The sequence below is a fragment of the Eurosta solidaginis genome, unplaced genomic scaffold, assembly GCF_040869045.1.
Source record: "Eurosta solidaginis isolate ZX-2024a unplaced genomic scaffold, ASM4086904v1 ctg00001053.1, whole genome shotgun sequence".
Taxonomy (NCBI): Eukaryota; Metazoa; Arthropoda; class Insecta; order Diptera; family Tephritidae; genus Eurosta; species Eurosta solidaginis.
In genome coordinates, this window is record NW_027136913.1 from 669,404 (window position 1) to 694,033 (window position 24,630).

Genomic DNA, 24,630 nt, shown 5'->3' on the forward strand with positions numbered 1-24,630 from the left:
TTTATAGAACTGCAGTATCTAAGTAAGTTGATTTATTCATCAATTGAGTGAAAATAAACGATAATACGTAAACGAGATATTCTTCATATATGAGTTGTGTTTTTTTACATCTAAGTATATATGTAAATATGCACTTAAACTTTATATGAACTGCCAAGTGCATGCCTTTATCCACACTTTTGTTGCGCAGAAAATTAGTACGGCTAAATTTCGGTATGAATTATACTCAGATGAGCATGTTTCTTCATTTTATCTCTACACCATTCTTCACTTCTATGACCGACAAGTGTTCGTGTCCACGATTTATCGCAACCGATTATGCTATATGTTATACACTACGACCAACGCAGGTCGTGTCTCCGCTATTTTGTAGTGAGTTATTTAACCACTGCCACGAGTCTTGAATAATTGCTGCTAGATGGGTCCCCTAAATATTATGTAAGTGATGAAACCCGTTTTATACCCGCAAATGGAGATGTACATACATACAACGTGAAAATTTTGATGTTTTGATACCTGTATATCTCGACATCCAGGTATCAAAGTATCCAAATTTTAACGTTGTATGTATGTATATGTCTTTCTGACTCAATGTCTGAATGACTGTTAAATCTGTCAATAGTCTGGAAAATTCTATATACTTCTTTCGAAAAATGGTAGGGATCGCACGGGGCAGTTCTTTATTAATTGCCAAGGATGTTGAGGATATTTTCAATCATATGGGTCTGGATCTTTTTTTTTAAATCGCTATTACTCTAAATGTATTTGAACTAGACCAATAATTTTTGGTATATTTCTAAGATCTAAAACTTTTTGGGGCCCATAAGATTTTTGAAAAGTGGGCAGCAACTTACTGGGACCATCTTAATTTTAAATAACTTTGAGACCATTTGACTTGGCCAAGAAATTTGTTTTAAAGGCCATACTGATCAAGGTCTTTGGGAAATTGACCGTTACTAACGCCCCTTCTTCCACGCCTTAAGCTCTAAACCATTCTTATTAATGATTATTAGTCATAACTATTTGACATAAGATTTTTGGTTATGGCTCATTCGAATTCTTAACTATTTTGTAGAAGCGAGCAGTGATCTCAGTTTTTATATATCGTTAGGTCTCCGCGCCTGTTTGACCAATACCAACAATATTTGGTATCAAAACCTTGTAGAGCGAGGTCTAAGCAATAGTGGACACTTGAGTTAGAGAAATGGCATCCTCCAGTTTGTATAGATCTAAGTTCATTTGACCCACACCAATAAAATTCGAAATATGAGTCATAAAGACCGAGCCGTAAGCTAAATTCGGAGATGTTTTCAGTATCACCTGCCTTGCACTAGAAAGGAACATTCGGGACTATTTTATAATAATTTCAGTATAATTTTGGGATTATTTTTAAACAATTTCGCAATTATTTGGAGACTATTTCGAGAACGTTTTTGAAGTAATTTTGGAGTTGGTATAGGACGATATCAGAACTGCAAAATATCAGGATCATATCGGAGTTGTAATCAGGTTATGTTCGGGAAAGCTTCGGAAACGTTTTGGGATAATTTTCTTGTTAAATTCTCAACTATTTTCAGTGGGATATCGAAACTACTTGGATACCTCTTCGGGATCATTGGGGGGTTTTTCGTGATCTTGTCCGTTACATTTCAAACTAAATTATATTGAAAAAACAAAATGTCTGATGATTTCGAGATTTTCTTTTGGGATTTTTTAAGGATGATTTCTGGACTATTTTGCGATAATAATGGGATCATTTTGGGACTATTTCGGGATTGTTTCTAAATTATTTCGGGCTTATCTCCGGTATATTTACTGAATGTTTTCGGAATATTTTGGGGCCAATTTTAGGTAAATTTTTACAATAATTTCGAGATTGTTAACGGCATCTTTCAAGTCTATGACAAGGTGATTTCACGATTATCTCCGGGTATTCCCTAATAATTTCGGGAGTATCTTCTGATCATTTTCACATTATTTGTGACATGACTTTGAGCTTTTGGAGCTATTTTGTGATAATTTCGGCATTGTTTTCGAAATCGTTTCTGTATTTTTTCGGGATTAAAAAAATATTGTAATACTTGGCGCAGTTAAGCTTCGCTGAGATTTTCAGGCCGAGCTCCTTATTCCTATTAGCATAGTGCACCTTTTAGTTTTACTATAAAATGCAGGGCACAGATGAGTTTTCATTGAGGAGCTTTTCATGGCAGAAATACACTTGGAGTGTTGCCAAATCACTTCCGAGAGGCGACCTCGCTTATAAAAAGTTTTTTCTAATTGAAATGACTTTTCAACAAACTTTCGGGATTATATCAGCATGATTTAAGAATCGTTTCGGAGTTGTGTTCAATGTCACTTGGAAACTATTTCGGGTCTGTTTTTGGAACCATTTTAGGATTGCTTTGAAGCCAATCCGGGGCAATTTAAATATTGTTCAGCATTGTTTCAGATATCTTACCGACACTATTTGGGAATAATTTCCAAATTGTTCTCCGGATCATTTGAGAACTAGTTATATCCGGATAAGTTTGGCTTTTTTGGACACATTTCAGAGCGATTTTACGATTATTTCAAAAGTCACTGTTTCCAAAGAGCAAGTGGGGATATGTCTGCATCATTCTATTATGGCGTTTTCTTTTGTAAAAATAATGTCGCACTGCCGGTTTTTCTCATCTATCTCGTGAGTTTGTGGGTTCCTTTCACAATATATTTTCCAATAGATACGGGAAGGGGGTCTCATTTCCTACAAATGAGTCAATTTGCATAACTCCAGGTGACCTAACTGAAAAGTTAGAAGTAGAGAGTGAAAAATGAAGGTAACTTTTTTTTCAGAAACGAAAACACCATTATTATGTGTTATAAATTCAAACAATTTCGGAAACGCGGCCAACGCGGGACCGATACTTCAATACTTAAAATGTAAACTTTTAGTTTAACGAAAATTTATATTTTATTTTCTTTGTAGGACGAAACGGCAGGTAAAGGCTAGTATATAATAAAATAAAAATTTTACAAAAATTGTAATAACAAATGGGAAATAGCTTTCTAGAAACTAGTAGAACGTTACATTTACCGATTTACAGATTTATTTATTTTTTTTTTTTTTTGGTGTTTTGGCGTCAGGTGTATTTAATACCCATTTTCCACTGACCAGCATACATACATACATACACTTGTGTCTAAAACTGCATTTGAATAGGTGTCAAATAACATCAACACCAAACGCGGAATGATTGGTAAAATCGCCTAACTTGCCAATTGCGTCTATGTACATAGTTGAACGTGTTGAAATTATAGCCGCTGCGGTTGATTATATTCGCTTATTGTACTCTGATTTCAAATTTGCGCCAATGTGATAGGTGAAGTGAATTGAGTGAGGTTTTGTAATGCAATACCTGTTTCTGGCATACGTTTTGTTTGAAAGAAAATAGCTTTTGGGAAGTGTTGTATTTTTTTCTTTGAATCGTAAAATTTTACATTCGCATTTGCACAAAAAATCCTGGGATCAAATGGGATGTTTGCTTTGGCGGCTTTGTGCTTGGTTGCACTGCGAAGTTCTAGAAAGAAAGAAAAACAAAATTCGCAACAGATGGCGCTATGGGCTAAGTGCTTTCTATATAGATATTAAATCCAATGCCAAGATATATACTTGGTTTTTCTTTGGAATATAACTACTACACATGGAGTTGACAAATTTGATATTTTAAGGACCGGTTTTCAGTACGAACTGAAACTATGGTTAAACTTGCTACCTTCTTAGTGCGAATTAGAGCTGTAATTAAGTTCAGCTCAACTTAACCTGACACTTTGTTCAATTACGTTTAACAGTTGCTAAATTAAGTGTGTCCTAAAAAAGCGGGCCTCAGCTTTGGTTGGTTTTAACTTAAAAATTAATAAGGCCCCTGGGGAAATACGCAGAGGAAGGATAGGCAAGAAAAAAAGAAAATAGAGTAGAGGAAAGGAAAGGAAATATGACAAGACAAAACCGGATGGTTTGCTATACAACCATAATCAGCGATTTATCGGATATATCCAGTAGTTATCGGTATGTTGTCGGCGTATAGGTGTACATGAGTTATCTGTAACAAATGCGATAAATAATTGATATCTGTTCGATAACAACTCGATATTTTTTCGTAAGCAAACCGATATATTTTCTATAATAAATGGATAGCTTTTCGATAACTAATCTATATTTTTTTTCAATAACATAGAAATAACAGCCCGATACCTTTTTGTATTCATAAACGAATTATTGCAAATCTGACCAAAATGTTTCCAAATGAATCCCACAAAAATTCCGGAATAGGCATACAAATATTTCCCTAAAACACTCTCAAATTGATCACGAAAATGTACTTAAAACAATACCCAAAATCCACAAATAATCCTGAAATGTTCCCAAAATAGTCCCGGAATGATTTCAGCATTACTACAAAAAGGTTTCAAAATGAGCCCGCAACAGCCCAGAAATTATCTCAAATTTTTTCCGCAAATAGTTCTTAACCCTAAAAATATACGATCGGCACGTATGATTTTTATACCTTTCACGAACATGAAATGGTATATTAACTTTGGTCCGATATTTGTAACGTTGCGAAATATAGAAGATGGACTCACCATTAAGTATACCGAATTGATCAGGGGGACGAACTGAGTTGATATATCCATGTCCGTCTGTCCGTCCGTCCGTCTGTCTGTTTGAACGCTAACTAGTCCCTCAAATTTTGAAATATCTCAATAAAATTTGGCACAAGGATGTATTTTTGTCGGATCGGGTAGGATCGGACCACTAAAACTTATATCTCCCACATAATCGATCGTTCAGATAAGACGATTTTGGTCATTCCTGCCGCAATTTAGAAAGTATAAACCTGACACGCGTTGATATATATTCTAATATTCATAGAAGATATCCTGGAAAAATCACTTTGATCGGAGCTATATATAGTTATATCCCATACAACCGATCGTTCAGATAGAAAAATTTTTGGCCATTTCTCCCTTAATTTAGAAAGTATAAACGTGAAAATCGGTGATATATATTTTAATATATCATAGAAGATTTTCTGAAAAAATCACTTTGATCGGAACTATATATAGTATATATCCCATACAACCGATCGTTCAGATAGAAAGATTTTTAGCAATTTCTCCCTTAATTTCCAATATAAAAACTTTAAACTTGGTGATATTTATTCTAATATATCATAGAAGATTTCATGAAAAAATTATTTCGATCGGAGCTATATATAATATATATCCCATACAACCGATCGTTCAGATAAGGGGGTTTTTTGCCATTTTTTTATATTTATCTTAAAATTTTTAAATTTTCGAAAACATTGGTTTGCATAGTTTTTGTTAAACAATTCATTAAAGTTCCATTTCAAATTGAAAAAAAAAATAAATAAATAAAATAAAAAAGTAGAAAATTACTGATACCATTTACAAAATAATTTTGCTGCTATTTTTCCCCATGCGGGTGTACATACATTCATATCCACTGGCTGTGCGTATGCGTTGTGTGCAAATATTTTCAGTAATTTATTTGTCAACATAAATGCTCTTTTACAGCCTAACGCCACTTTAGATACTCAGATTCCAAAAAAATGGCATTTTTTCAAATTGCTCTTACTCATTTAGCTAATTAAATACAAAATTTATAATGAAGCCAATGCAAGCGGAAGCAATCGCGTTTAGCAGCGTGTGAGCGGCGGCAAAATAAGAGTAAACGCTTTTTGGCAAAAGGATTACGTAATTAAATTTAAAAATTATTATTTATATAATTCCACAGTATGTAAAGCAGCAAAAAAAAAGCTGTAGACCACTTCAAATAGTTAGTAAATATTTGCATGACTGCGCTGCTCAACAAACATTTATATTTTGCTTGCTAATTTAGTGATGCCATAGTGAGTTGATTTTTAATTTTTCTTTATTTTTTCATTGCGGTTAGATTGGTAAGTTGAAATTGGTAAGTTAGGGATGGTTGGCTTTTAGCCGAAACTGGCTTTTATCGTTATGGTGCATTGGGATATAAACTTTAACGGTTATTAAATATCAGACGTCGTCATACTGTGAATTTTCAAGCTCCATATCAATTTTATAATGACGTTTTATCGGCATATGTTTCATAGCGGTCAGTAAGAAATAGATAACATGCCGATAATAATGGGGAAGAAGATACAATCCTGTCAAAACCCCGCTCTCAGAACCGCTGCGGGATGTCTTCTTATGTCCCCAGAGCACCAGCTATGCAGTGAGGTGAAAGAACTATCCATTAAGGCGAGAAATGAAATGCTGAACAAACAGTTTCTGTTGAATACCCAGAAACCTGGACATCCCAACAGACATCTCATTGAAGAGGCTCCGCCTCCCACGAACTTAAGAAGTAATCTCCGCAAGCAATATGGGGAAATACGGCACATGAGAACTCAGCCATATGTGGAAGAAGACAAAAGGGTCTTCAGTGATATTGTCAAAAAGGCGTCGGACCTATATCCAAGGAACTACCCGGTGAACCCCGTTCTTAAAACTAAATACCCTGAGATCGCAGAAGAGGAAAGCAATCTTCCAAGGAGACTCGCGTCACTCTAGCTCTACTTCAATCTGGATACTCCATTTTTTAAATTGCAATGTGGTACCAACGCCTCTCTCTCTGGTCCACCCTGTTGAAACTGCAAGTTTCCTTGGACTCCCGTTAGAGGATATTGATGACAATTTGTGAGTGGTCGTAACTATCGTATGGAGCGCAGCACTGCTAAAACAACAACGCCAACAACAAATTGATAGTACTACGTTTAGAAATCGAAAACTTTTTGATAAAAAGTTAATAAAACTCTGATACTAATTAGATAACTTTTCGATAAAAAAAAAAACCAACAACATAGCAAACTGATAACTGGTCAATAAAATAGCGATAAATCATCGATAATCTTTGTTAACGATAGCAAGTTTATAATACATCGATAAGAAATTTATAGCTCGTCTATACGTCGTTGATAACGCACCCATAACAAATTGACAGCGCGTCGAAATGAAATGGATAACAAGCCCGTTGGGAAAGCATAGTCCCAAAATGCAGAATCTGGACTTACCGAATTTCAGAATTCACGCGCCCAACGCTTTTATTTAATTGTCTGATCAACGCCCTAGATTGATGAGGAGTGTGATGACTAGTACCTAGGACCTACCTAATTATTTTCTATCTTTTAGTATTATTACTACTTAATGTAAGTATTGCTTTCAATAAAACCGTTTAATTTAAAAATTTATTTTATTATACTGAAATTTCACTAACAAAATTTTAATTTATGTGCTCCAAAGTATTCTGACGTCCTTCTACCAGGAAATGACTTTTTGTACTGAAATTTCACTAACAAAATTTGAACTTATGTGCTCCAAAGTATTTTGATGTCACTTCTACCGGACTGTATATAATATTTGTTCAAAGAGCCAAATCGGACAGACCAGTACGAGTTTTTTGAATACCTCAATTTTTGCGACACCTAGCGTGAATTTTTTTTCTGCACGTCAAATTTCCAAATATGAGCCAAATCGGGCCACAAATACGATTTTTGTGAATATATGGATCCTTGCGCCACCTAGCGGCGATTTCTTATTATTGTATTGTCATCGAGTTCTGAACTATATTCCACGTTTCAAGCTTGTAGCTTATCGGGAAGTTACTTAAATTTTAATTAAAAAATTTGCGCTGGCTGGCCGGTCGTCCAGCCTGTCAAGTCAACCTAAATAAAACCGTTAAAAAAAAAACAATAATATATTAATGATCTAGTGAGTACGCATTGTCCCTAGTTCAGATATTTCATTAATCTGATACACCATTTCGGAGCTATTGTGATTTCGAAGACTGCATTCGATCACGAATCGTATGTTATGATTTGGCCCCTGATTTAGCCGTTTTCAACAGTCAAAGCACAAGAAGAAACATCTCTTTAAAAATATTAATACACTTGCATTATGTTGTGCAGTTATTCGCCGTTTAAGTTACTAATAAATCAGTTCTTTTAACAATAAAATCAGTTATATTTAATGCTAATCTGCCATTTTTACAGAATATTATTAACCTGAGAGCAAAAGTTTTTCTTACGTTGAAATGATTAAAGACTTGTTTCGCTTACCAAAAACCCTCTTTTATTAACCATAATGCGACACAGTTTTCGGAATGTGATTTCTTTCGTTGTAAGAAGCTTTTGGAACGAGCTATTAGGTATGTATGGGCTTCTTCAGCCGAACTGTGGGCACTATCGCTATATATGCAAGTATTTTAAATGTGAAAACAGCACCACAAACATCATGACTTTTTTTATGTAAAATACTCATTGCAAGATTCCATTTATGTATGAAAATAGTTTTTCATGAAGTTCAGCCAATGGTCTAGCATCATTGCATTGCAAACTTGCGTAACATATTTTTTACAGTACACAAACAAAATACATGGCAATGCATTTGCTACGTCATTGCAAATACTCAACACCAAAAACCGTAGTTTATTTTTTAATATTGAATAGCAAAGCACTAACTGTTAAAAGAAAACAAAGAGTGCAAAGAAAAAACTTTAAATGCAACAAGTAAGGAAGGCTAAGTTCTGGTGTAAACGAACATTACATACTCAGCTGAGAGCTTTGGAGACAAAATAAGGGAAAACCACCATGTAAGAAAATGAACCTAGGGTAACCCTGGAATGTGTTTGTATGATATGGGTACAAATGGAAGGTATTATAGAGTATTTTAAAAGGGAGTGGGCCATAGTTCTATAGGTGGACGCCACTTCGGGATATCGCCATAACGGTGGACCAGGGGTGACTCTAGAATGTGATTGTACGATATTGGTATCAAATGAAAGGCGGTAATGAGTATTTTAAAAGGGAGTGATCCTTAGTTCTATAGGTGGACGCCTTTTCGAGATATTGCCATAAAGGTGAACCAGGGGTGACTCTAGAATGTGTTTATACAATATGGGTACCAAATTAAAGGTATTAATGTGTATTAATGAGGGTTTTAAAAGGGAGTGGCCCTTATTTTAATATGTGAAGGCGTTTTCGAGATATCGCCTACCATGTGGACCAGGGTGACCAAGAACATCATCTGTCGGGTACCGCTAACTTTTTTATATATGTAATAAAACGAACAGTATTCCTGCCAAGATTCTAAGGGCTTTTGATTTCGCCCTGCAGAACTTTTTCATTTCCTTCTATTTAATATGGTAGGTGTCACACCATTTTACACAGTTTTTTCTAAAGTTATATTTTGCGTCAATAAATCAATCCAATTACCATGTTTCATCCCTTTTTTCATATGCGTTATAGAATTATGGCATTTTTTTTAATTTTTCGATATCGAAAAAGTAGGATAGTCGGATTTCGTTCATTTTTTATAACAAGATAAAGTGAGTTCAGATAAGTACGTGAACTAAGTTTAGTAAAGATATAACGATTTTTGCTCAAGTTATCGTGTTAACGGCCGAGTGGAAGGACAGACAGTCGACTGTGTATTAAAACTGGGCGCAGCTTCAACCGATTTAGCGCATTTTCACAGAAATCAGTTATCGTCAAAGAATCTATGCCCCTACCAGACCTAGACAAATTAAACGAAAAAGGTCGGAGCCACGCTCAGTTTGAAATTTTCTTTTATTTTTGTATTTTGCTGCACCATATCATTACTGGAGTTGAATGTTGACATAATTTACTTATATACTGTAAAGGTATACAATTTTTTGTTAAAATTTTACTAAAAAAAATTCTATTTTGCAAATTGCTATTTAGCACACACATAGTAATAGGGGTAACGTTCCTGCCAAATTTCATCATGATATCTTCAAGGACTGCCAATTACAGCTTGCAAAACTTTTAAATTACCTTCTTTAAAAGTCGGCGGTGCCATGCCCATTGTCCATAATTTTAATAATTTTCTATTCTGCGTCATAAGGTCAACCCACCTGCCAAGTTTCATCGCTTTATCCGTCTTTGGTAATGAATTATGGCACTTTTTCGGTTTTTCGAAATTTTCGTTGTAGTCCGATTTCTTTCATTTTAAACAGAGATCTTACATACCAAATTTCATCAAGATACCTCAAAATTTACTCAAGTTATCGTGTTTACGGACAGACGGACGGACGGACATGGCTAAATGAATTTTTTTTTTCGCCCAGATCATTTGATATATAGAAGTTTATATCTATCTCGATTAGTTTATGCCGTTACGGATTACCGTTATGCGAATAAAATTAGTATACTCTGTGAGCTCTGGTCAGCTGAGTATAAAAAGTTACTCGCGATCTCTAAGTTATATTTGCTATAGCAACGTTACCAATGTCAAATAAACAAAATTCTGAACTCTCTTAATAATATATTCTTTAAAACGTGACAATGCTATAAGTTTATGATTTATTTCAATTTAATCAATATTAGCTCGCGAAATAAAAATACTAGTATCGCCTGTAGTCGAAATTCGACCAACGTGTATTCTTTCAACTCAGTCTATGCATCAAGTGTTGGAAATATAGCAAACTGGTCTAACTTACTTAACTTTTTCTTTAAAATTTTGAATTTGATCTAAGACTTTGTACTTTTGATTGTATTTTCTTAAATTTTCTACAAACTTTTCACATGTAATTATAACGTTTTGGTATGGAGCTCCTTAAACAAAAATATGAAAATTATGTAAAATCAAATGAAGTTGACATAGAAAAATAGATTTTTCCACACCACCCGGAAGGTCCCCGTTGGCGCGCTACCAAAGTTAGTTTTGGGAGCTCGGTTCCCCAGTAGGCCTATATCACCCATATACATATATCGCCCATTTACTTCAATAGAGTGATAATTCAAAAAACATGAACTCTTAGTTAAAAACGAAGAAATTTGCTAAAGAAATTTAGCCCATTTCACGCCACCCGTTTAATCTAATATATAAAATTCTTCTGTCACGGTGTTAGAGGCTTAACTCCTCCGAAACGGCTGAACCGATTCTCATGAAATTTTGTGAGTATATTGGGTAGGTCTGAGAATCGGTCAACGTCTACCTTTTTCTCGCTACGTGCCTAGGGTCTTGAGATCAAAACGTGGAGCCGGGTACCCCTAGAATGTGTTTATACAATATGAATATCAAATGAAAGCTGTTGATGAGTGCTATAGTACAGGATAATTTTCATACAACTGGGAGGCTAGGGTCTCGAGATATAGCCCAAAACGTGGACCTGGGTACACCCTGAATGTGTTTACACAATATGGATATCAAATGAAAGCTGTTGATGCGTGCTATAGTACAGAATAATTTTCATACTACTGGAAGGCTAGGGTATCGAGATATAGCCCAAAACGTGGACCCGGATACCCGTAGAATGTGTTTGTACAATATTTATTTATTTATATAGTAATTTGACCAGTTACAAATTACAAAAGTAGTCTAGTACAAAAATATACTTACAGACTACGTAGAGTTAAACAAATGTAATACAAAATACAAAATAATAAAATATAATATAATTATGTATGAGCAATTACAGTTTTAAAAATAGGTTTAGATAATGAAAAGTCGATTTCTAAAGAATTTGAGCGAAGATTAAATTCTGTTAATGTCCGCGAAATGGGAGCATTAGAAGCATAGAAGGTCCGAATAAACCCCGTATAAAACATGTTGCTATTTCTAAGCGGCCTGTTTGGTACATGGAATCGAATACCCTCGAGGAGGGCTGGCGCATCGATTGAACCATTGATAATATCGAAAACAAAAGTCATTGACAGCAAGGTTCTTCTAGATTCAAGAGACTGAAGGTTGATGAGGGCACATCTGGCTTCGTAGGAAGGAATCGGGTCGGAAAAATTCAAAGAACGCAGTGCAAAACGAACAAAAAAAAAATTTATTTGTATTAAATTTGTAAACACTCCACTTCATGAATATATATGATCATATCTACCATAAGATATTGTCTGTGAACAATATAATACTAAGATATAACAAAGCAGAATAAATTAAAAGGAAAAGAAAAACAAACAGAAACATTGAAATTATTCACGCAAACATATTTACTAAAATAAAATTGATTTCATAACTTTAAGCGATATAAACAAATAAGGGTTATGGGATCTAAACATCCGATTAATGGATATATAATCCAAAAAAGTTAGCCTAATAATAAATATAGTGGGTAATATACTGCCTATAAAATACAGCCGCTATGATGCCGGTTGCTGCTTTGACCTAAAATCAAAAACGTTTTTGGGACGTTTTTTTTGTTTCGTTTAATATACAACGTGAAACTTTCCGATTCAGTCAAGTTGCATTTAAATAATAATAAACCAATTTTAAATAAGAGAATATATAATAAAATAAAATAAGAAATAAAATAAATTAGCATAAAAGGCAATATAAAAAATTTTATGTTATATTTTGTAACTTTTTTTCAGTATAAGACGTACTTTATCTAAAATAAGGATTAACTCTGCAAATGCAAACACATTTTCGAGCAAATTTGCCATTAATTGTTATAAATAAATTAGTTAGTTTCAACAAAAGTTAACTCATTATTTGTGATTTCATGTTTTTTTGAAAACAACTAAAATAAAAAACAAAGAATCTGTTAAATAAAGACATGTAATTACGTGTAAGTGAAATTTGCCACAAAAAATGGGCCGGTCAAAAATTAATTCTATTTAAGATTTTTTGGTAGGCTACAAATTATTTTGGAACAATTTTTTAGGATTTTGGTAGAGGCTATTATGGGTAAGTGGCAACAATAGGAAACCATATTTGTATGTAGGTGAAACATTTGTGCTTTCGAATTTAGCGGGGATACATAAAGGTTTAGGTCTTTGAAATTTGCATTAGAACACTTAGATAATTGTTCCCAAAGACGGTTTAGGTCTTTGAAATTCGCATTAGAACACTTAGATAATTGTTCCCAAAGATGGCGCCTTGTGCACGAAAATGAATTACGATATTTGTATGAATTGTTCGAATTTACAAAAAACTTTTTCTATTAATTATAAACAAATAGAGTAATTTTTGTTAATAAAAATATGCATATGCACTGCGGCTGATCAATACGAATCGATTCATATAACTTTTATATGATTTTACGTATGCTAAGCATGCGAAACAGCCTGTCAATTGATTGTATGGAAATTTTGTTAGCGTATTAATATATAGATATTTATCTTAATTGCACACATATTTATATGCTGTATTAATGCATAACAAGTAGCATATGGTAATGTCATATTTATTCTTGTTTACCTCATTTTTATTATTTCGCTTGTTAAAATTCATTCTGGTCGTTACGAATTTAAGTGGTGAACCATTTAAAACTATTAGCTGCTTGTTTGGTTCCATTATCAATTGATTATTGTTTATGTAAATTTTTCGCAATATATTTATTTAGACACAGAACATATTGATGGGAATCATTTGAATTAAAGCTATTGCCATGTGCTAATGACATATGTATGTACATATGTATATAGGTATATATCCTACAGGACAATCTATTATTCACAGCTCAAATCGAGCAGCTTCACGCTTTTGTTCTCAAGTACTTACACAAGTACACATACATACATATCAACATGTTTTCGCATACGCCTGTAAAAAAGTTATATTTATACCTTTCATGAACATGAAATAGCATATTAACTTTGGTCCGATATTTGTAACGTTGAGAAATATAGAAGATAGAATCACAATTAGGTATACCAAATTGATCAGGGCGAGGAACAGAGTTGATATAGCCATGTCCGTCTGTCTGTTTGAACGCAAACTAGTACCGCAAATTTTGAGATATCGCAAAGAAATTTTGCGCAAAGATGTAATTTTGTATTAAATTAGACATTTGTCGGAACCGGTAGGATCGGACCACTATAACATATATCTCCCATACAACCGGTCGTTCAGATAAGACGATTTTGTTCATTCCTGCCGCAATTTAGAAAGTATAAACGTGAAACTAGGTGAAATATATTATAATATATCATAGAAGATATCCTGCAAAAATCACTTTGATCGGAGCTATATATAGTTATATCCCATACAACCGATCGTTCAGATAGAAAGATTTTTGGCAATTTCTCCCTTAATTTCCCATATAAAAACGTTAAACTTGGTGATATTTATTCTAATATATCATAGAAGATTTCCTGAAAAAATCACTTTGATCGGATCTATATGTATATAGTATATACCTATCCCATACAACCGATCGTTTAGATAGAAAGATTTTTGATCAATTCTCCCGTAGTTTCCAATATAAAAATGTGAAACTTGGTGATATATATTCTAATATATCATAGAAGAGTTACTGTAAAAATTATTCCGATCGGAGCTATATATAATATATATCCCATACAAACGATCGTTCAGATAATGGGATTTTTTGCCATTTTTTTATATTTATCTTAGAATCGTTTAATTATGTACATCTCTTCATCATATATTTCCTATCTTATACAGCGCATTATTTGGAGATTACGAATGGGATAAGATTATTGTTCAGCCCCATTCATGAAAGGTATGAAGTCTTCGGCATAGCCGAAGACAGTCCCGGCCTTACTTGTTTCTGTTGTTGTAAACCTGCTCGTTGTATTGACTAGCTGTCTATCTATTTATTTATTCGCGCAATTCAATTCGTATAACAATCAATGAATTTGGCAAACCGCGCCAATTCTGTGGATCAATTCATGCGTTTTAACTGGAATCTAATCTTTAACGACATACAAATAAAAGCAGATATGTACCCTGCAGTCAAACCAACTACTTGTATAATAAAAGAATAATAGTTTGTCAAAAATCTCAACTAGTTAGAGTTCTGTCTTTTTTCCATATCAGTAACTGGTATTTTGAACACGCGATGTCCTACGAAATATCAATTGCCAGTCTCTGCAAGAGCATCATACCTGTTGACAAACTAGTCATTATGTATATGCACCAGAATCGTACCAGAGGATACACTAGTCAGTCTATCGTCAGAATTACACCAGATGACATACTAGTAATTATATACATCAATATTATACTAATTGACATACTAGTTAGTTTAAGCAAGAGTATATTGATAACAGAGTTCTCCAGGCGCGACCTAGCGAAGGTACTTACCAACTCAGTGTGGATTAGACTTAGGACCTGCTTTGTTTATCTGGATCAACAGGATGAGTTTGTGGATGGCGTATCTAATAGTCGCGCTTACGGAGTTGCTTTCTTATCCCACTGGGAGGCAGGGTTAAATCAAGCAGTTGTTTGCTGAAATGCCCCGCTTTATGGTAACTCAGATTGGTCGGATCGCCCGAAACGAAAAAAAGGAAGACCGGCTCTATTTCTTTTGGCAACTTATTGGACTATTGAGCGGCCTTGGCCTGTTGCCATGTTGGTAGCTCGTTCTGGTGGTAAAGGTAAGTTAACCAAAATCGAAGATAGGACACCAACCCCCTTTAATTTCCCTAGGTTTTGAGGTTCCGCTTTTAAATTGAATCGTTGCTTGCCGCCCACGCAGTTAATTTTCGATCCACCTTTTCAGACAAGCGGGAAGGGGTGAACCTCATATGTCTTGGAGTAATGCGCGGTGGTTGATAGTGTCAAAAGCTTTTGACATTTCAAATGCCACGAGCACCACCCTATAATGGAGTTTTGGGTTGTTCAGTCCGCATTTTATGTGGGTGTTAAATGTTGACTACTTAGGCTTTTGACTGCAGGGTAGTATATATACATAGTATGGTATACATCCTTGAATTTTCTTTTATATGTGCGTAATTGACATGCACGCTTTGCTTTCATTTCACTCTGCGAAAATTTTGTTCTTCACTTATCACCTCGACACCTGTCCAACAAAAATGGCATTCAACCTTTTGAGGTGTTAATATTGAGGGCACCGCTAGAACCACCTTTTAACCTTTGCTCAATTACAGATTTGGTAGTTCATTCTAAATTTGTATGCTATCACATTTTAATGGATATTCAGTGTTATCTTTTTAAACGAAATTTTCGTGTATTCAAAGTTTTGTTTGTTTGATTACTTTTGCGGTACCGGCATCAAAGGGAGTCTTGCATGTGAAATATGGGGAACTGAGAAAGGTGGGCAGATTAAAATTTCAAAAAAAAAAAAAAAGGAATACTATGAAAAAACAATAAGCGGAGTCTAAGTTATAACATAGCCGTATGTGAGCTTTAGCCAAAAAGTTTGAGTTTGCGTCGAGCTGAAACAAGAGCCGATGACACCAACTTAAATCAGCTACTAATTAGAATATCGCCCTATCTCTACTTCCATTTCATAAACGTCATATATAAGAAAACTTTTGACAAACTCCCTACTTGAGAATTTATTTCAAAAGTAAGTAAGTAAAGGATTCGTCATGGGTAGGTAAAGTTGAAAATTGGATTGGAGAAGCTAGTATTGCGCTACACAACTCCTCGAATCAATTTGGTATTTTAGTGGCCTCTTACGACAGACCTACCTGTGGTGGTATATTATAAGCCCCTTAATCCGCTCGGGGACAAGAACAAAGTAATCACATCGTGTGTCAGTGAAAATATATTCTCTTTTTTAAAAGAGTGAAAATATATTCTTTGCGAGACATGCATCAAGTTCTAGGTTTAGGCGAGTATACGAAAACTACATACCATGGTATAAATATTACAAGGTAAAGCCGGCGAGAGCCGAAATTACGTTTAAAAAACATTTTTAAATTCCCACTGCTCTCACATTTTTATTCTTTTATTTTGGTTTTATTTTCAAAACAAAAATATAACAAACTGTAATATATTTGATAATTCTATACGACAGCATGACACTCTTAATACACGTACAAAAATATCAAGAGGGGTATCAAAAGACGCGTTTTGAATCCAGAACCGCGTATCCGAAAGCGGAGGTGGGTCTGTCAAGAAATATTTGCAAAAGAAATTTTGAAAATTTTCATGTGGTTATTGTAATTTTGATGCTTTTGTGGTACCCACCAAAGAAAATTGTGAACATTAGGGTTTTGCGCGGATATAGTTTTGGTCTCCAAACCGGTGTTGGACCCACCCAAGATAATTTTTTATAAGCGCGGCCAAAGGCAAAAATATTATTAATCCCACTCTCGGTTTCGGAGCAATTCGGGGTAATTTTTCGGTTTTTCGTTAATATCTTTTTAACGATCTAAAATTTTAATTTTCCGCCTTTGGATTGTTGTTGTCGAGGTCAGTACGAGTCCATTGACGTCTCTGTCTGTATTTTTGGATGCTTATTACCAGTGGCATGCATTCGTATAGAATTACCATAACTATATTTTTGCGTTCTAACAAAAATATTACGATATTTTATCCAAAACCGAATTTTTTTTTGGTGGGAAAGAAATCTCAACGGTCAACCGCATTCCAGAATTTTTAATTCAAGAATTGTATAGTGGTTTCCCGCAAAAAGAAGCATCAGGCCACGATCCTCTTCTGAGGAATTTTCCTCAACAAGTAGTATAGAAATTTATCTACGTCTGCGCGACGAGAAGAAAAACCCGACTTACCGCCAAGGTGTACGAAAGAGATACAGATCTACTAATAATAACAATTTGGTGTGATATATATCTGTGGAGATTAAGGTCTAGCTTTCCACCCAATTCGAAGGCTACGTATCATGTATTCGTTTTTCTATGAACTGGCTCACCTAAATACATGTTTTGTGCCGACCCAAAAATTTATCTGCTAAGGCGGACGAACTTTTGGTGCCAAAGTAATGCCGAGGGACCATTTAAAAAAATTTCTAAAATATTTTTGATGGATAGGTCAACACAATAGCACTACACCACGGCGGCAGACTTTAACCGTTCAGCCGGTCAATTCGCCTCCACGAACTTTCGTACTCCAAATGGACGATGATGTTTAGCTAAGCTGCGAAGAGCTACAGCGTTTTTGCTGGCTTGGGCAAGTTATGGGAAGATCTCCACTAGGTTAGGGAAGCAGGAGGGGGGGGTAGAATTTAACCTCTCTTGGTGCCCCGCGTTGGCGTCATTTATCGCGGAACAGGGTTAGCTGGATTGACTTATTACGCAACGACCAGCATCTCCTAAATGGTTAAGCGCCAATTTAATTTATCTTCCAACCGCGAGGAAAAGGACCATAACAAACCATAGAATACCTCCAAGATCATTATTTTCCGCAGTAGCGAGAACACTTGAGACTGCTGAACTCTTATAAAGTGAAGTTTCAGCATATTGAAAGGTTAAAGACGTATCAACCAAGTGAAAAAGGATGAATGAAAAATAAATAAGGGTAGTCTCCAACATTCGCTTCATAATTAGAAGAAGTTAAGAAGTAAGGCCTTTTCTTTTGTCCCTTTGCAAAAATAGGACGTGTTGAGGCATCCATAATATTGGTAACTAATTTTTTTGCCATATACATAGAAACCGATTTCAAAACTTTTCAAAGTTTAAGAGAGTGATTTTAAAATTTTTTTTAAGAATGAAAAAACCATTATGGCTGCCAAGAACAGTAAATGGTTTTACCTGGTAATATTTATACCATTCTACATACTAAGAATTTCGAACATAAATTAAGTTATTGTGAAATATACGGTTCAACCTATGAAAAGGGTTTTTGGCTCATAATTTAAAATATTGTGGGTCTATTGGAAAATTTGTGCATGCAGTTTTTGTACACCCGAACAGACCTAGAAGCAAAGTGGATAAATTATGATAAGAGACGTCACTCGTTACTCGCAGCCATTTGCTCGATATTTTCTAAGAGTTAGTCGCTGTTTTTTTTTTGCGAGATGTGCATAAAATGTCTTCTATACATTTTCGTGGGGTATTTGTGTTTATTTTTCCGACTGTATTTAATTAATTAATTAATCCTCTTTCCAAAAATCACAGTTGCACAAGGTGCCTACACCGCATGGATAAATGCGAGACAATTCAAAAATATCCCTCTTAGAAAACATTCGGCATCAATTTTTTAATATCCAGCGAGTTACTCGCCACTCGTAGCAGACTGGTGGGCGGCTCTTATTATATTTATCATCTTTGCTAGAAGTTGATGTAATCACTTAAAGGGTATATTCAATTTTTTTTTAAGGGTAGGTATTTCCTTTTTATTCTATCAGTGTTTAATTTTATTTCCACTGAGAAAAACTGTAGGGTTATGTGTTTTCTATTCTGAAAGTAATGTCACCCTATTTGTTCTTCTCAGCTCGCTCGTTATCTTTCATGTTCCTTTCACAAAATATTTCCGGCGGGATAAAACAAAGGGCTACCATTAACTACATATTCAGCTCTTTGGAGGAATGCCAGGTGATCCAGTTCAAAAGTTAGAATTTAAGAGTGCAACATGAGGGTAACATTTTTCACAGCAAAAAAAAAAAACGCCATATGAAGACATTAAATATGGGAAGAGAAATCAGAAATAATGAAGTTAGGACTCAATAAGTGCAACTATCAAATATGTACTTGGAAAATACATTATTAAGTATTTTCTTGCACTTTCCCCTGCGCAACCTAGGCGACTTATCATAAGTCCCCTCATATTTTATAATAAACGAATCTTCAGCTTAGCTAAGTGTTTAAAATTTATGTCACACTTTTATCCCCAAACGTATGTTTTTCTCCCCCCACGTTAAACGCTTAAACAAAATGCTCCATTTATATTCGAAAAATACTTTTTCTGTAATTTTTACACGTGCAGCGCGTGACATGCTATTTTCTTCGACACAATTACCTTCAAACTGAAAAATACATGATATTTGTCACAGGTCAGTGCCTACCTATTTGTATGTATGTATATTGAGTGTCTCACACAACTGAAATCGTTTGTAATCACGGGAATTTCGGCAACGACTTTTTTACTAAGCTTACATATCAACAAACATATGTTTATGCATATAGAGCGCGTTCTGTATTAGATCGACACGAAAAACCGCCAACCCACACACACACATACACAGATTAATGGTTTTTCGTAAACGTGAGCTCTTACATACCTGAACTGTAGCAGCTGTCGATGAGGCTGAACAGGAGCCAGACACCAAATGTAATCCATAAATTTACTTTTGATGGCACTTTAAAGCATTTGTTTATATTATTGTTGTTGTTGTTGTTAGAAAGCACAAATTTGGTTTTAAGTAAAGGTCGTTCGCATTCCTCCATGGCTGCTTTATTTATTAATTTCTCTTTTTGTTGTTGGATTTATGATAATTACAATAGACGATATGTTGCAGCTGTGAGTTATATGGCAAAGGTCAAGGTGTGAATAAACCTTAAATACCTGCTCTTAAACTTATTTTACACTGATTGTGTTTTCTGACCAATTAATTTTCATTTCTCCCCGTAAATAGGTAAAATGGGCTTTTTTATATTTGCTTATTAGGTAAATATTTTTCCCCCTTCATTGGATCGTCACCTATTTCAATAGCGATCTAAAGACGTTTATTTATTTTGGCGCCTTCGCATTGTTGTAATTAATTTTTTATTTATTTTCGGCTTTTTGTTTTATTCTTTATTTTCGCTCACTTCGTTTTTTATTAATACTTTCAAATATTTTTTCAAAATGGCAATGCTGTATTTGTTGATTAGAGAGCACAAAGAAATGTTAAAATGTATGTGTTTGAGGTGAGATCAACGATCGTCGGCTGTTAAATTAAAAACTGGATTCATCAATACATACGCGTGTAGGTAAATCTATCGGTGTGCTGTCAGTTGTTGATAGCGCACAGTGGTATATTTTGCAGAAAGATTTATAAAAATCAAATGGAGTCGTATTCAGTTTAGTATAAGTGGCATTTGTTTGTTTTGAAACATATAAAATGTTAAAAGTTTATGGCTTCAGGGTGACAGTTCTATTTCTATGTAGTGATTACCAATTTCATGCACCAAAGAAAATTGCAAATGGTTGAAACTTTTTGTTTTTTGAACTAACTGCTCGAAGCCAATTTTTCTTCCGCATTAGGTGTATTTAGGTGCCAATCATGTGTAACGCAACAAGTAATTTTCTTTTCTATTTAATCCAAATTCGTAGCATTTGAGAGAAATCACTCATTTATGTGAGTGACAGTAAATCTTGGTGCCTCTGTAAAATTTTACATTACAAAGTAGTGAATGTAAAAAAAAAAAAGTATAATAAAAAAGAAAAATACAAAATTTCACACTATAAACAGTTCAAAGTTTGCTCACAAGGGAAAAGTAAAAAATTTCTTGAGTGTTTTCTTGTAATCTGTATAACGTGCTTAGCACAAGACGCTTTCCAGGACCTATCCTAACTGCTGCTTTTAGATCTGAAAGTGGTACCACCCCTAATAGCTGGGGTCTTTATCTCAGGCGAACATAGGTCATGAACAGAGAAAGTGCTCAATCACTTCCTCCAGACTGCGGCACTTGAAAGCAGTGCTCAGTCACAGTAACAGCCGCCCTCTTTAGTGAAAAGAGTAAATTTATTAGCCCGCTATTGGCTTTAAAACTTTCCTGCTTGTCATATATGCTTATCATGTGCACCTCTAATCCCCATTTTATCTCCCCAATCTCATTGGAAGGTATATGTTACAAGATTTGAGAGTTGAAGCTCCACAAGATTGATTCGAGATCTTTACGTACTTAGGATGCGCCCCGCTATTACACTATAATCAAATCAAAACTATCATTCGCCGGAAGCGTTCGTTAAGAAGCGATAGATTTTAATTTGTTTGTTCCTTGCCGAGATTATTATTTTTATTTTTTTCTTCTTTTGTTGGTTGACATTCTGTTTCTAAAATTACTACGTCATTAATTTGATATTGAGCAGCTCTATGATTTCTTCGAACATCCTTTAAAGCTTAATTCTCTTTTTAAAATACACATTTTCTCATAGCATTATGAAACTAGAATCGTACTTTAGGGGTCTAGATTTTGTCTAGTGAAGAAAACTTCATAATGACATCAAAACTGGAAAGTACATTAATATAGAGCTTTTTAAGGCCAAAATAACGACACATAACATTTAAAAATCGGATGTCAATAACCAAGTTGCAATAAAAAAAAAAAAATCAGCTGTATTTGCAGGGACCCTCTTTTTTAACCCAGTCTTGTGTCTGTATTTCATATTTAACTCCTACAACCGAGAAGAGCATTGTCGTCATAATTTCCTCATGTGTATAGCTAGTACTGTGAAAATGGGATTATCAATCAATTATGAATTTAAGATTGGACAAAATGACCGCTTATATCTGTTTTCTCAATAATTAACTCTTTACAGATTTTATGAATTTTCGTACTTCTATTCGATTATAGTTCAGTTCCATTCAGGTTCGCTTTATTTTCCAACAAGCTATGAAAAGAGGACATCAGAACTCAAAGAGGACTTTAAAAAAAATATCGAAATTCTAAGCCCATAATAATGGCATGAAAAATTTTAAAATCGGATTACGCAGAGCTCTCTTTATTTAAAAAGTCCGTTTAACTTTCTTATTTGGTATTGGACCGACTAGGTACTACCGCTGGAAAGGACTTCTGGTTACCACAGCTGTATTCCATGCTGAATTATATGATTTTGAAACAATCATCATACAAAATAGCCCACTCTGCGGCGTTGCTGACAAAAACTGGTTTTTGGTTTGATGCTCATAACAACAACTCTACTTATACAGCACACATGCCTGGTAGTGCAGAAACGGCATTTCCCCGCACATTAACGAACTTTATTACTCATTGACAGACGCTGACTTTGGCAGCAGTGACGACTATCAGGTAAACACATAAATGAGCGCAAAAATGCGTTGCGTCGTCGGTGGTGTGAGTGTGTCTGTATTTATGAGCGCGCGCAACTCACACAATTCACTAGAACTGCTACAACAACATGAAACACTGAATTATTCACAAACTAATGCAGCTACTCACACTAACACTTATAAACAAACATAGATACAGCGAGCCAATACTAGAATGGCCAGTTGTAGATTTTTTTCTTTTACTTTTTTTTCAACTTCATTTTGGAATTCTCTACCCTTTACTTTTCTTAACACGAATTTTTCTGCATCTACTTTTGCATTGAAAATCTATGCACCGTAAACTGGATTTATATGCACCAAATAATTTCACATTTTATTTTATTTACTTTTTACATTTCTTTGCAATGCTGTTTCCGAAACATGGGTACAAAAATTTTGAGCATATACATGCAAGCCACTTGGCCAAAAAAATTTTCAAATTTATTCGCTGCCAAATGCTTTTATTATTCGTTTGTTAATATTCAATCACTTCATGCTGTAGATATGCTTTGCAAACGCTGAGCAATTTTTAAAATACTACACATTCTGTTATTTTCGAAGCTTCAAACTTTTGTTTCTTTAAAAAACTCTTCACTAAGAATATTTAATTGATGCGCTGCCGCCGTTCACTTTTCAATTTGAATGTTTGTGTATGTATCGAACGTAGCTTCATTCTGTAATTGCACACAACACACACCGTTCGCAAATCTCACAAAAAAACATCATTCACAAAACAAACAAACGTTTAGCGTAGCTTCCGGCAGCATACGACTATCGCACAGCACGGCACAACGAAATCTATTCACCATCATCGCAACAAAATTCATATGAACTCCAGCCAATAGCATTTGCATTGCGTACACAAATCACTCAAGAAACTCACCACAGGAGAATGAGCGCAAAGCGTAGTGCACACAAGAAACCGGTTCAGCGCTACTCAAACATACACAAGTGCAGGTGTTGGGAGTTGGATTTGCTAGAAATTGTTGATGTTGCCACAAAATGAGTGAACTTTATGAGTAGAAAAAGAAAGTGGAACACATCGAAGGGGAAATGAGTTTATAATTGAATCAAATTGAAAAGAAAAGCTCAATATTTAATTGTTCAAAATTGTATGCATCAGAACTGCAGAATCTGCAATATCTACATACATACATTTTCACTCGTATTAACTTTTTTTGAGTCCTACATTTGAATTTTGGAGTTTGCGTACTGGCGTAATCTGACAACAGGTGTTTTTTTTGGTTACCGGCATATGTTTTGGAGGTCGTTAGAAAAACAGTCGTATGCATGTATGTGTGTTTGTGTAAGTGTGTATTTGCCTTGTATATTTATTTACCTTTTTGGCGCCACTCGCAAAAACAGAAGGGAACCAAAATTACTTTCCACCTGACAACTCCATTGCAGAGAGGACCCCCTTCCTCTGCTATCATGGGCGGGTTCCGGTATGAGACGCTCTGTACTGACGTATATTCTTTTATTTGCATGTCATAACACCTTAGGCCATGGGCGGATCCAGAAAGGCATTTTGGACGGGGAGCTTCACGAAAAAAAATCCGATTTTTTCGGTAGCCACTTTCGAATTGATCAGGGTATGTTAGCATTGCTCATCCATTCATCGGTATATACATAAGCCTATTTGTTGTCATCATCACAAGTTTTTTTTTTTTTTTGTGCAATAACTATAGAAATGTATTGTAATTAAATTCAAATCACCTCTTCTCCAGATCGATACTAATACTTCTGTAAAAAATAAGTATTATTTTAAAACGAAACATAATTTTATGAGAATTCAATACATAACTGATATTTGCGGCATTTTTAAAGCTACAATGCAAAAATTTTACATGAGCAACTTCGCCAGGTTAACTTAAAAACTGTATTTAAATATCGTGAAAAAAAATGAGCGTGGCAACGCCTACTAA

General features: G+C 34.7%; 1 protein-coding gene across 1 annotated transcript in view; it reads right to left on the reverse strand.

Annotated features, from left to right (window-relative positions):
• The window catches only part of LOC137235772 (protein sidekick-like), a 317,565-nt gene extending 294,521 nt beyond the window's left edge, over positions 1-23,044 (reverse strand). Inside the window, exons 1-2 of the mRNA XM_067758618.1 lie at positions 22,836-23,044; positions 19,952-20,599 (exon numbers count right to left, since the gene is read on the reverse strand). Coding sequence (XP_067614719.1) covers positions 19,952-20,117 — 166 coding nt within the window. The 5' untranslated portion in view covers positions 20,118-20,599; positions 22,836-23,044. The remainder of the gene's footprint in view (positions 1-19,951; positions 20,600-22,835) is intronic.
• Positions 23,045-24,630: the final 1,586 nt, after the last annotated feature.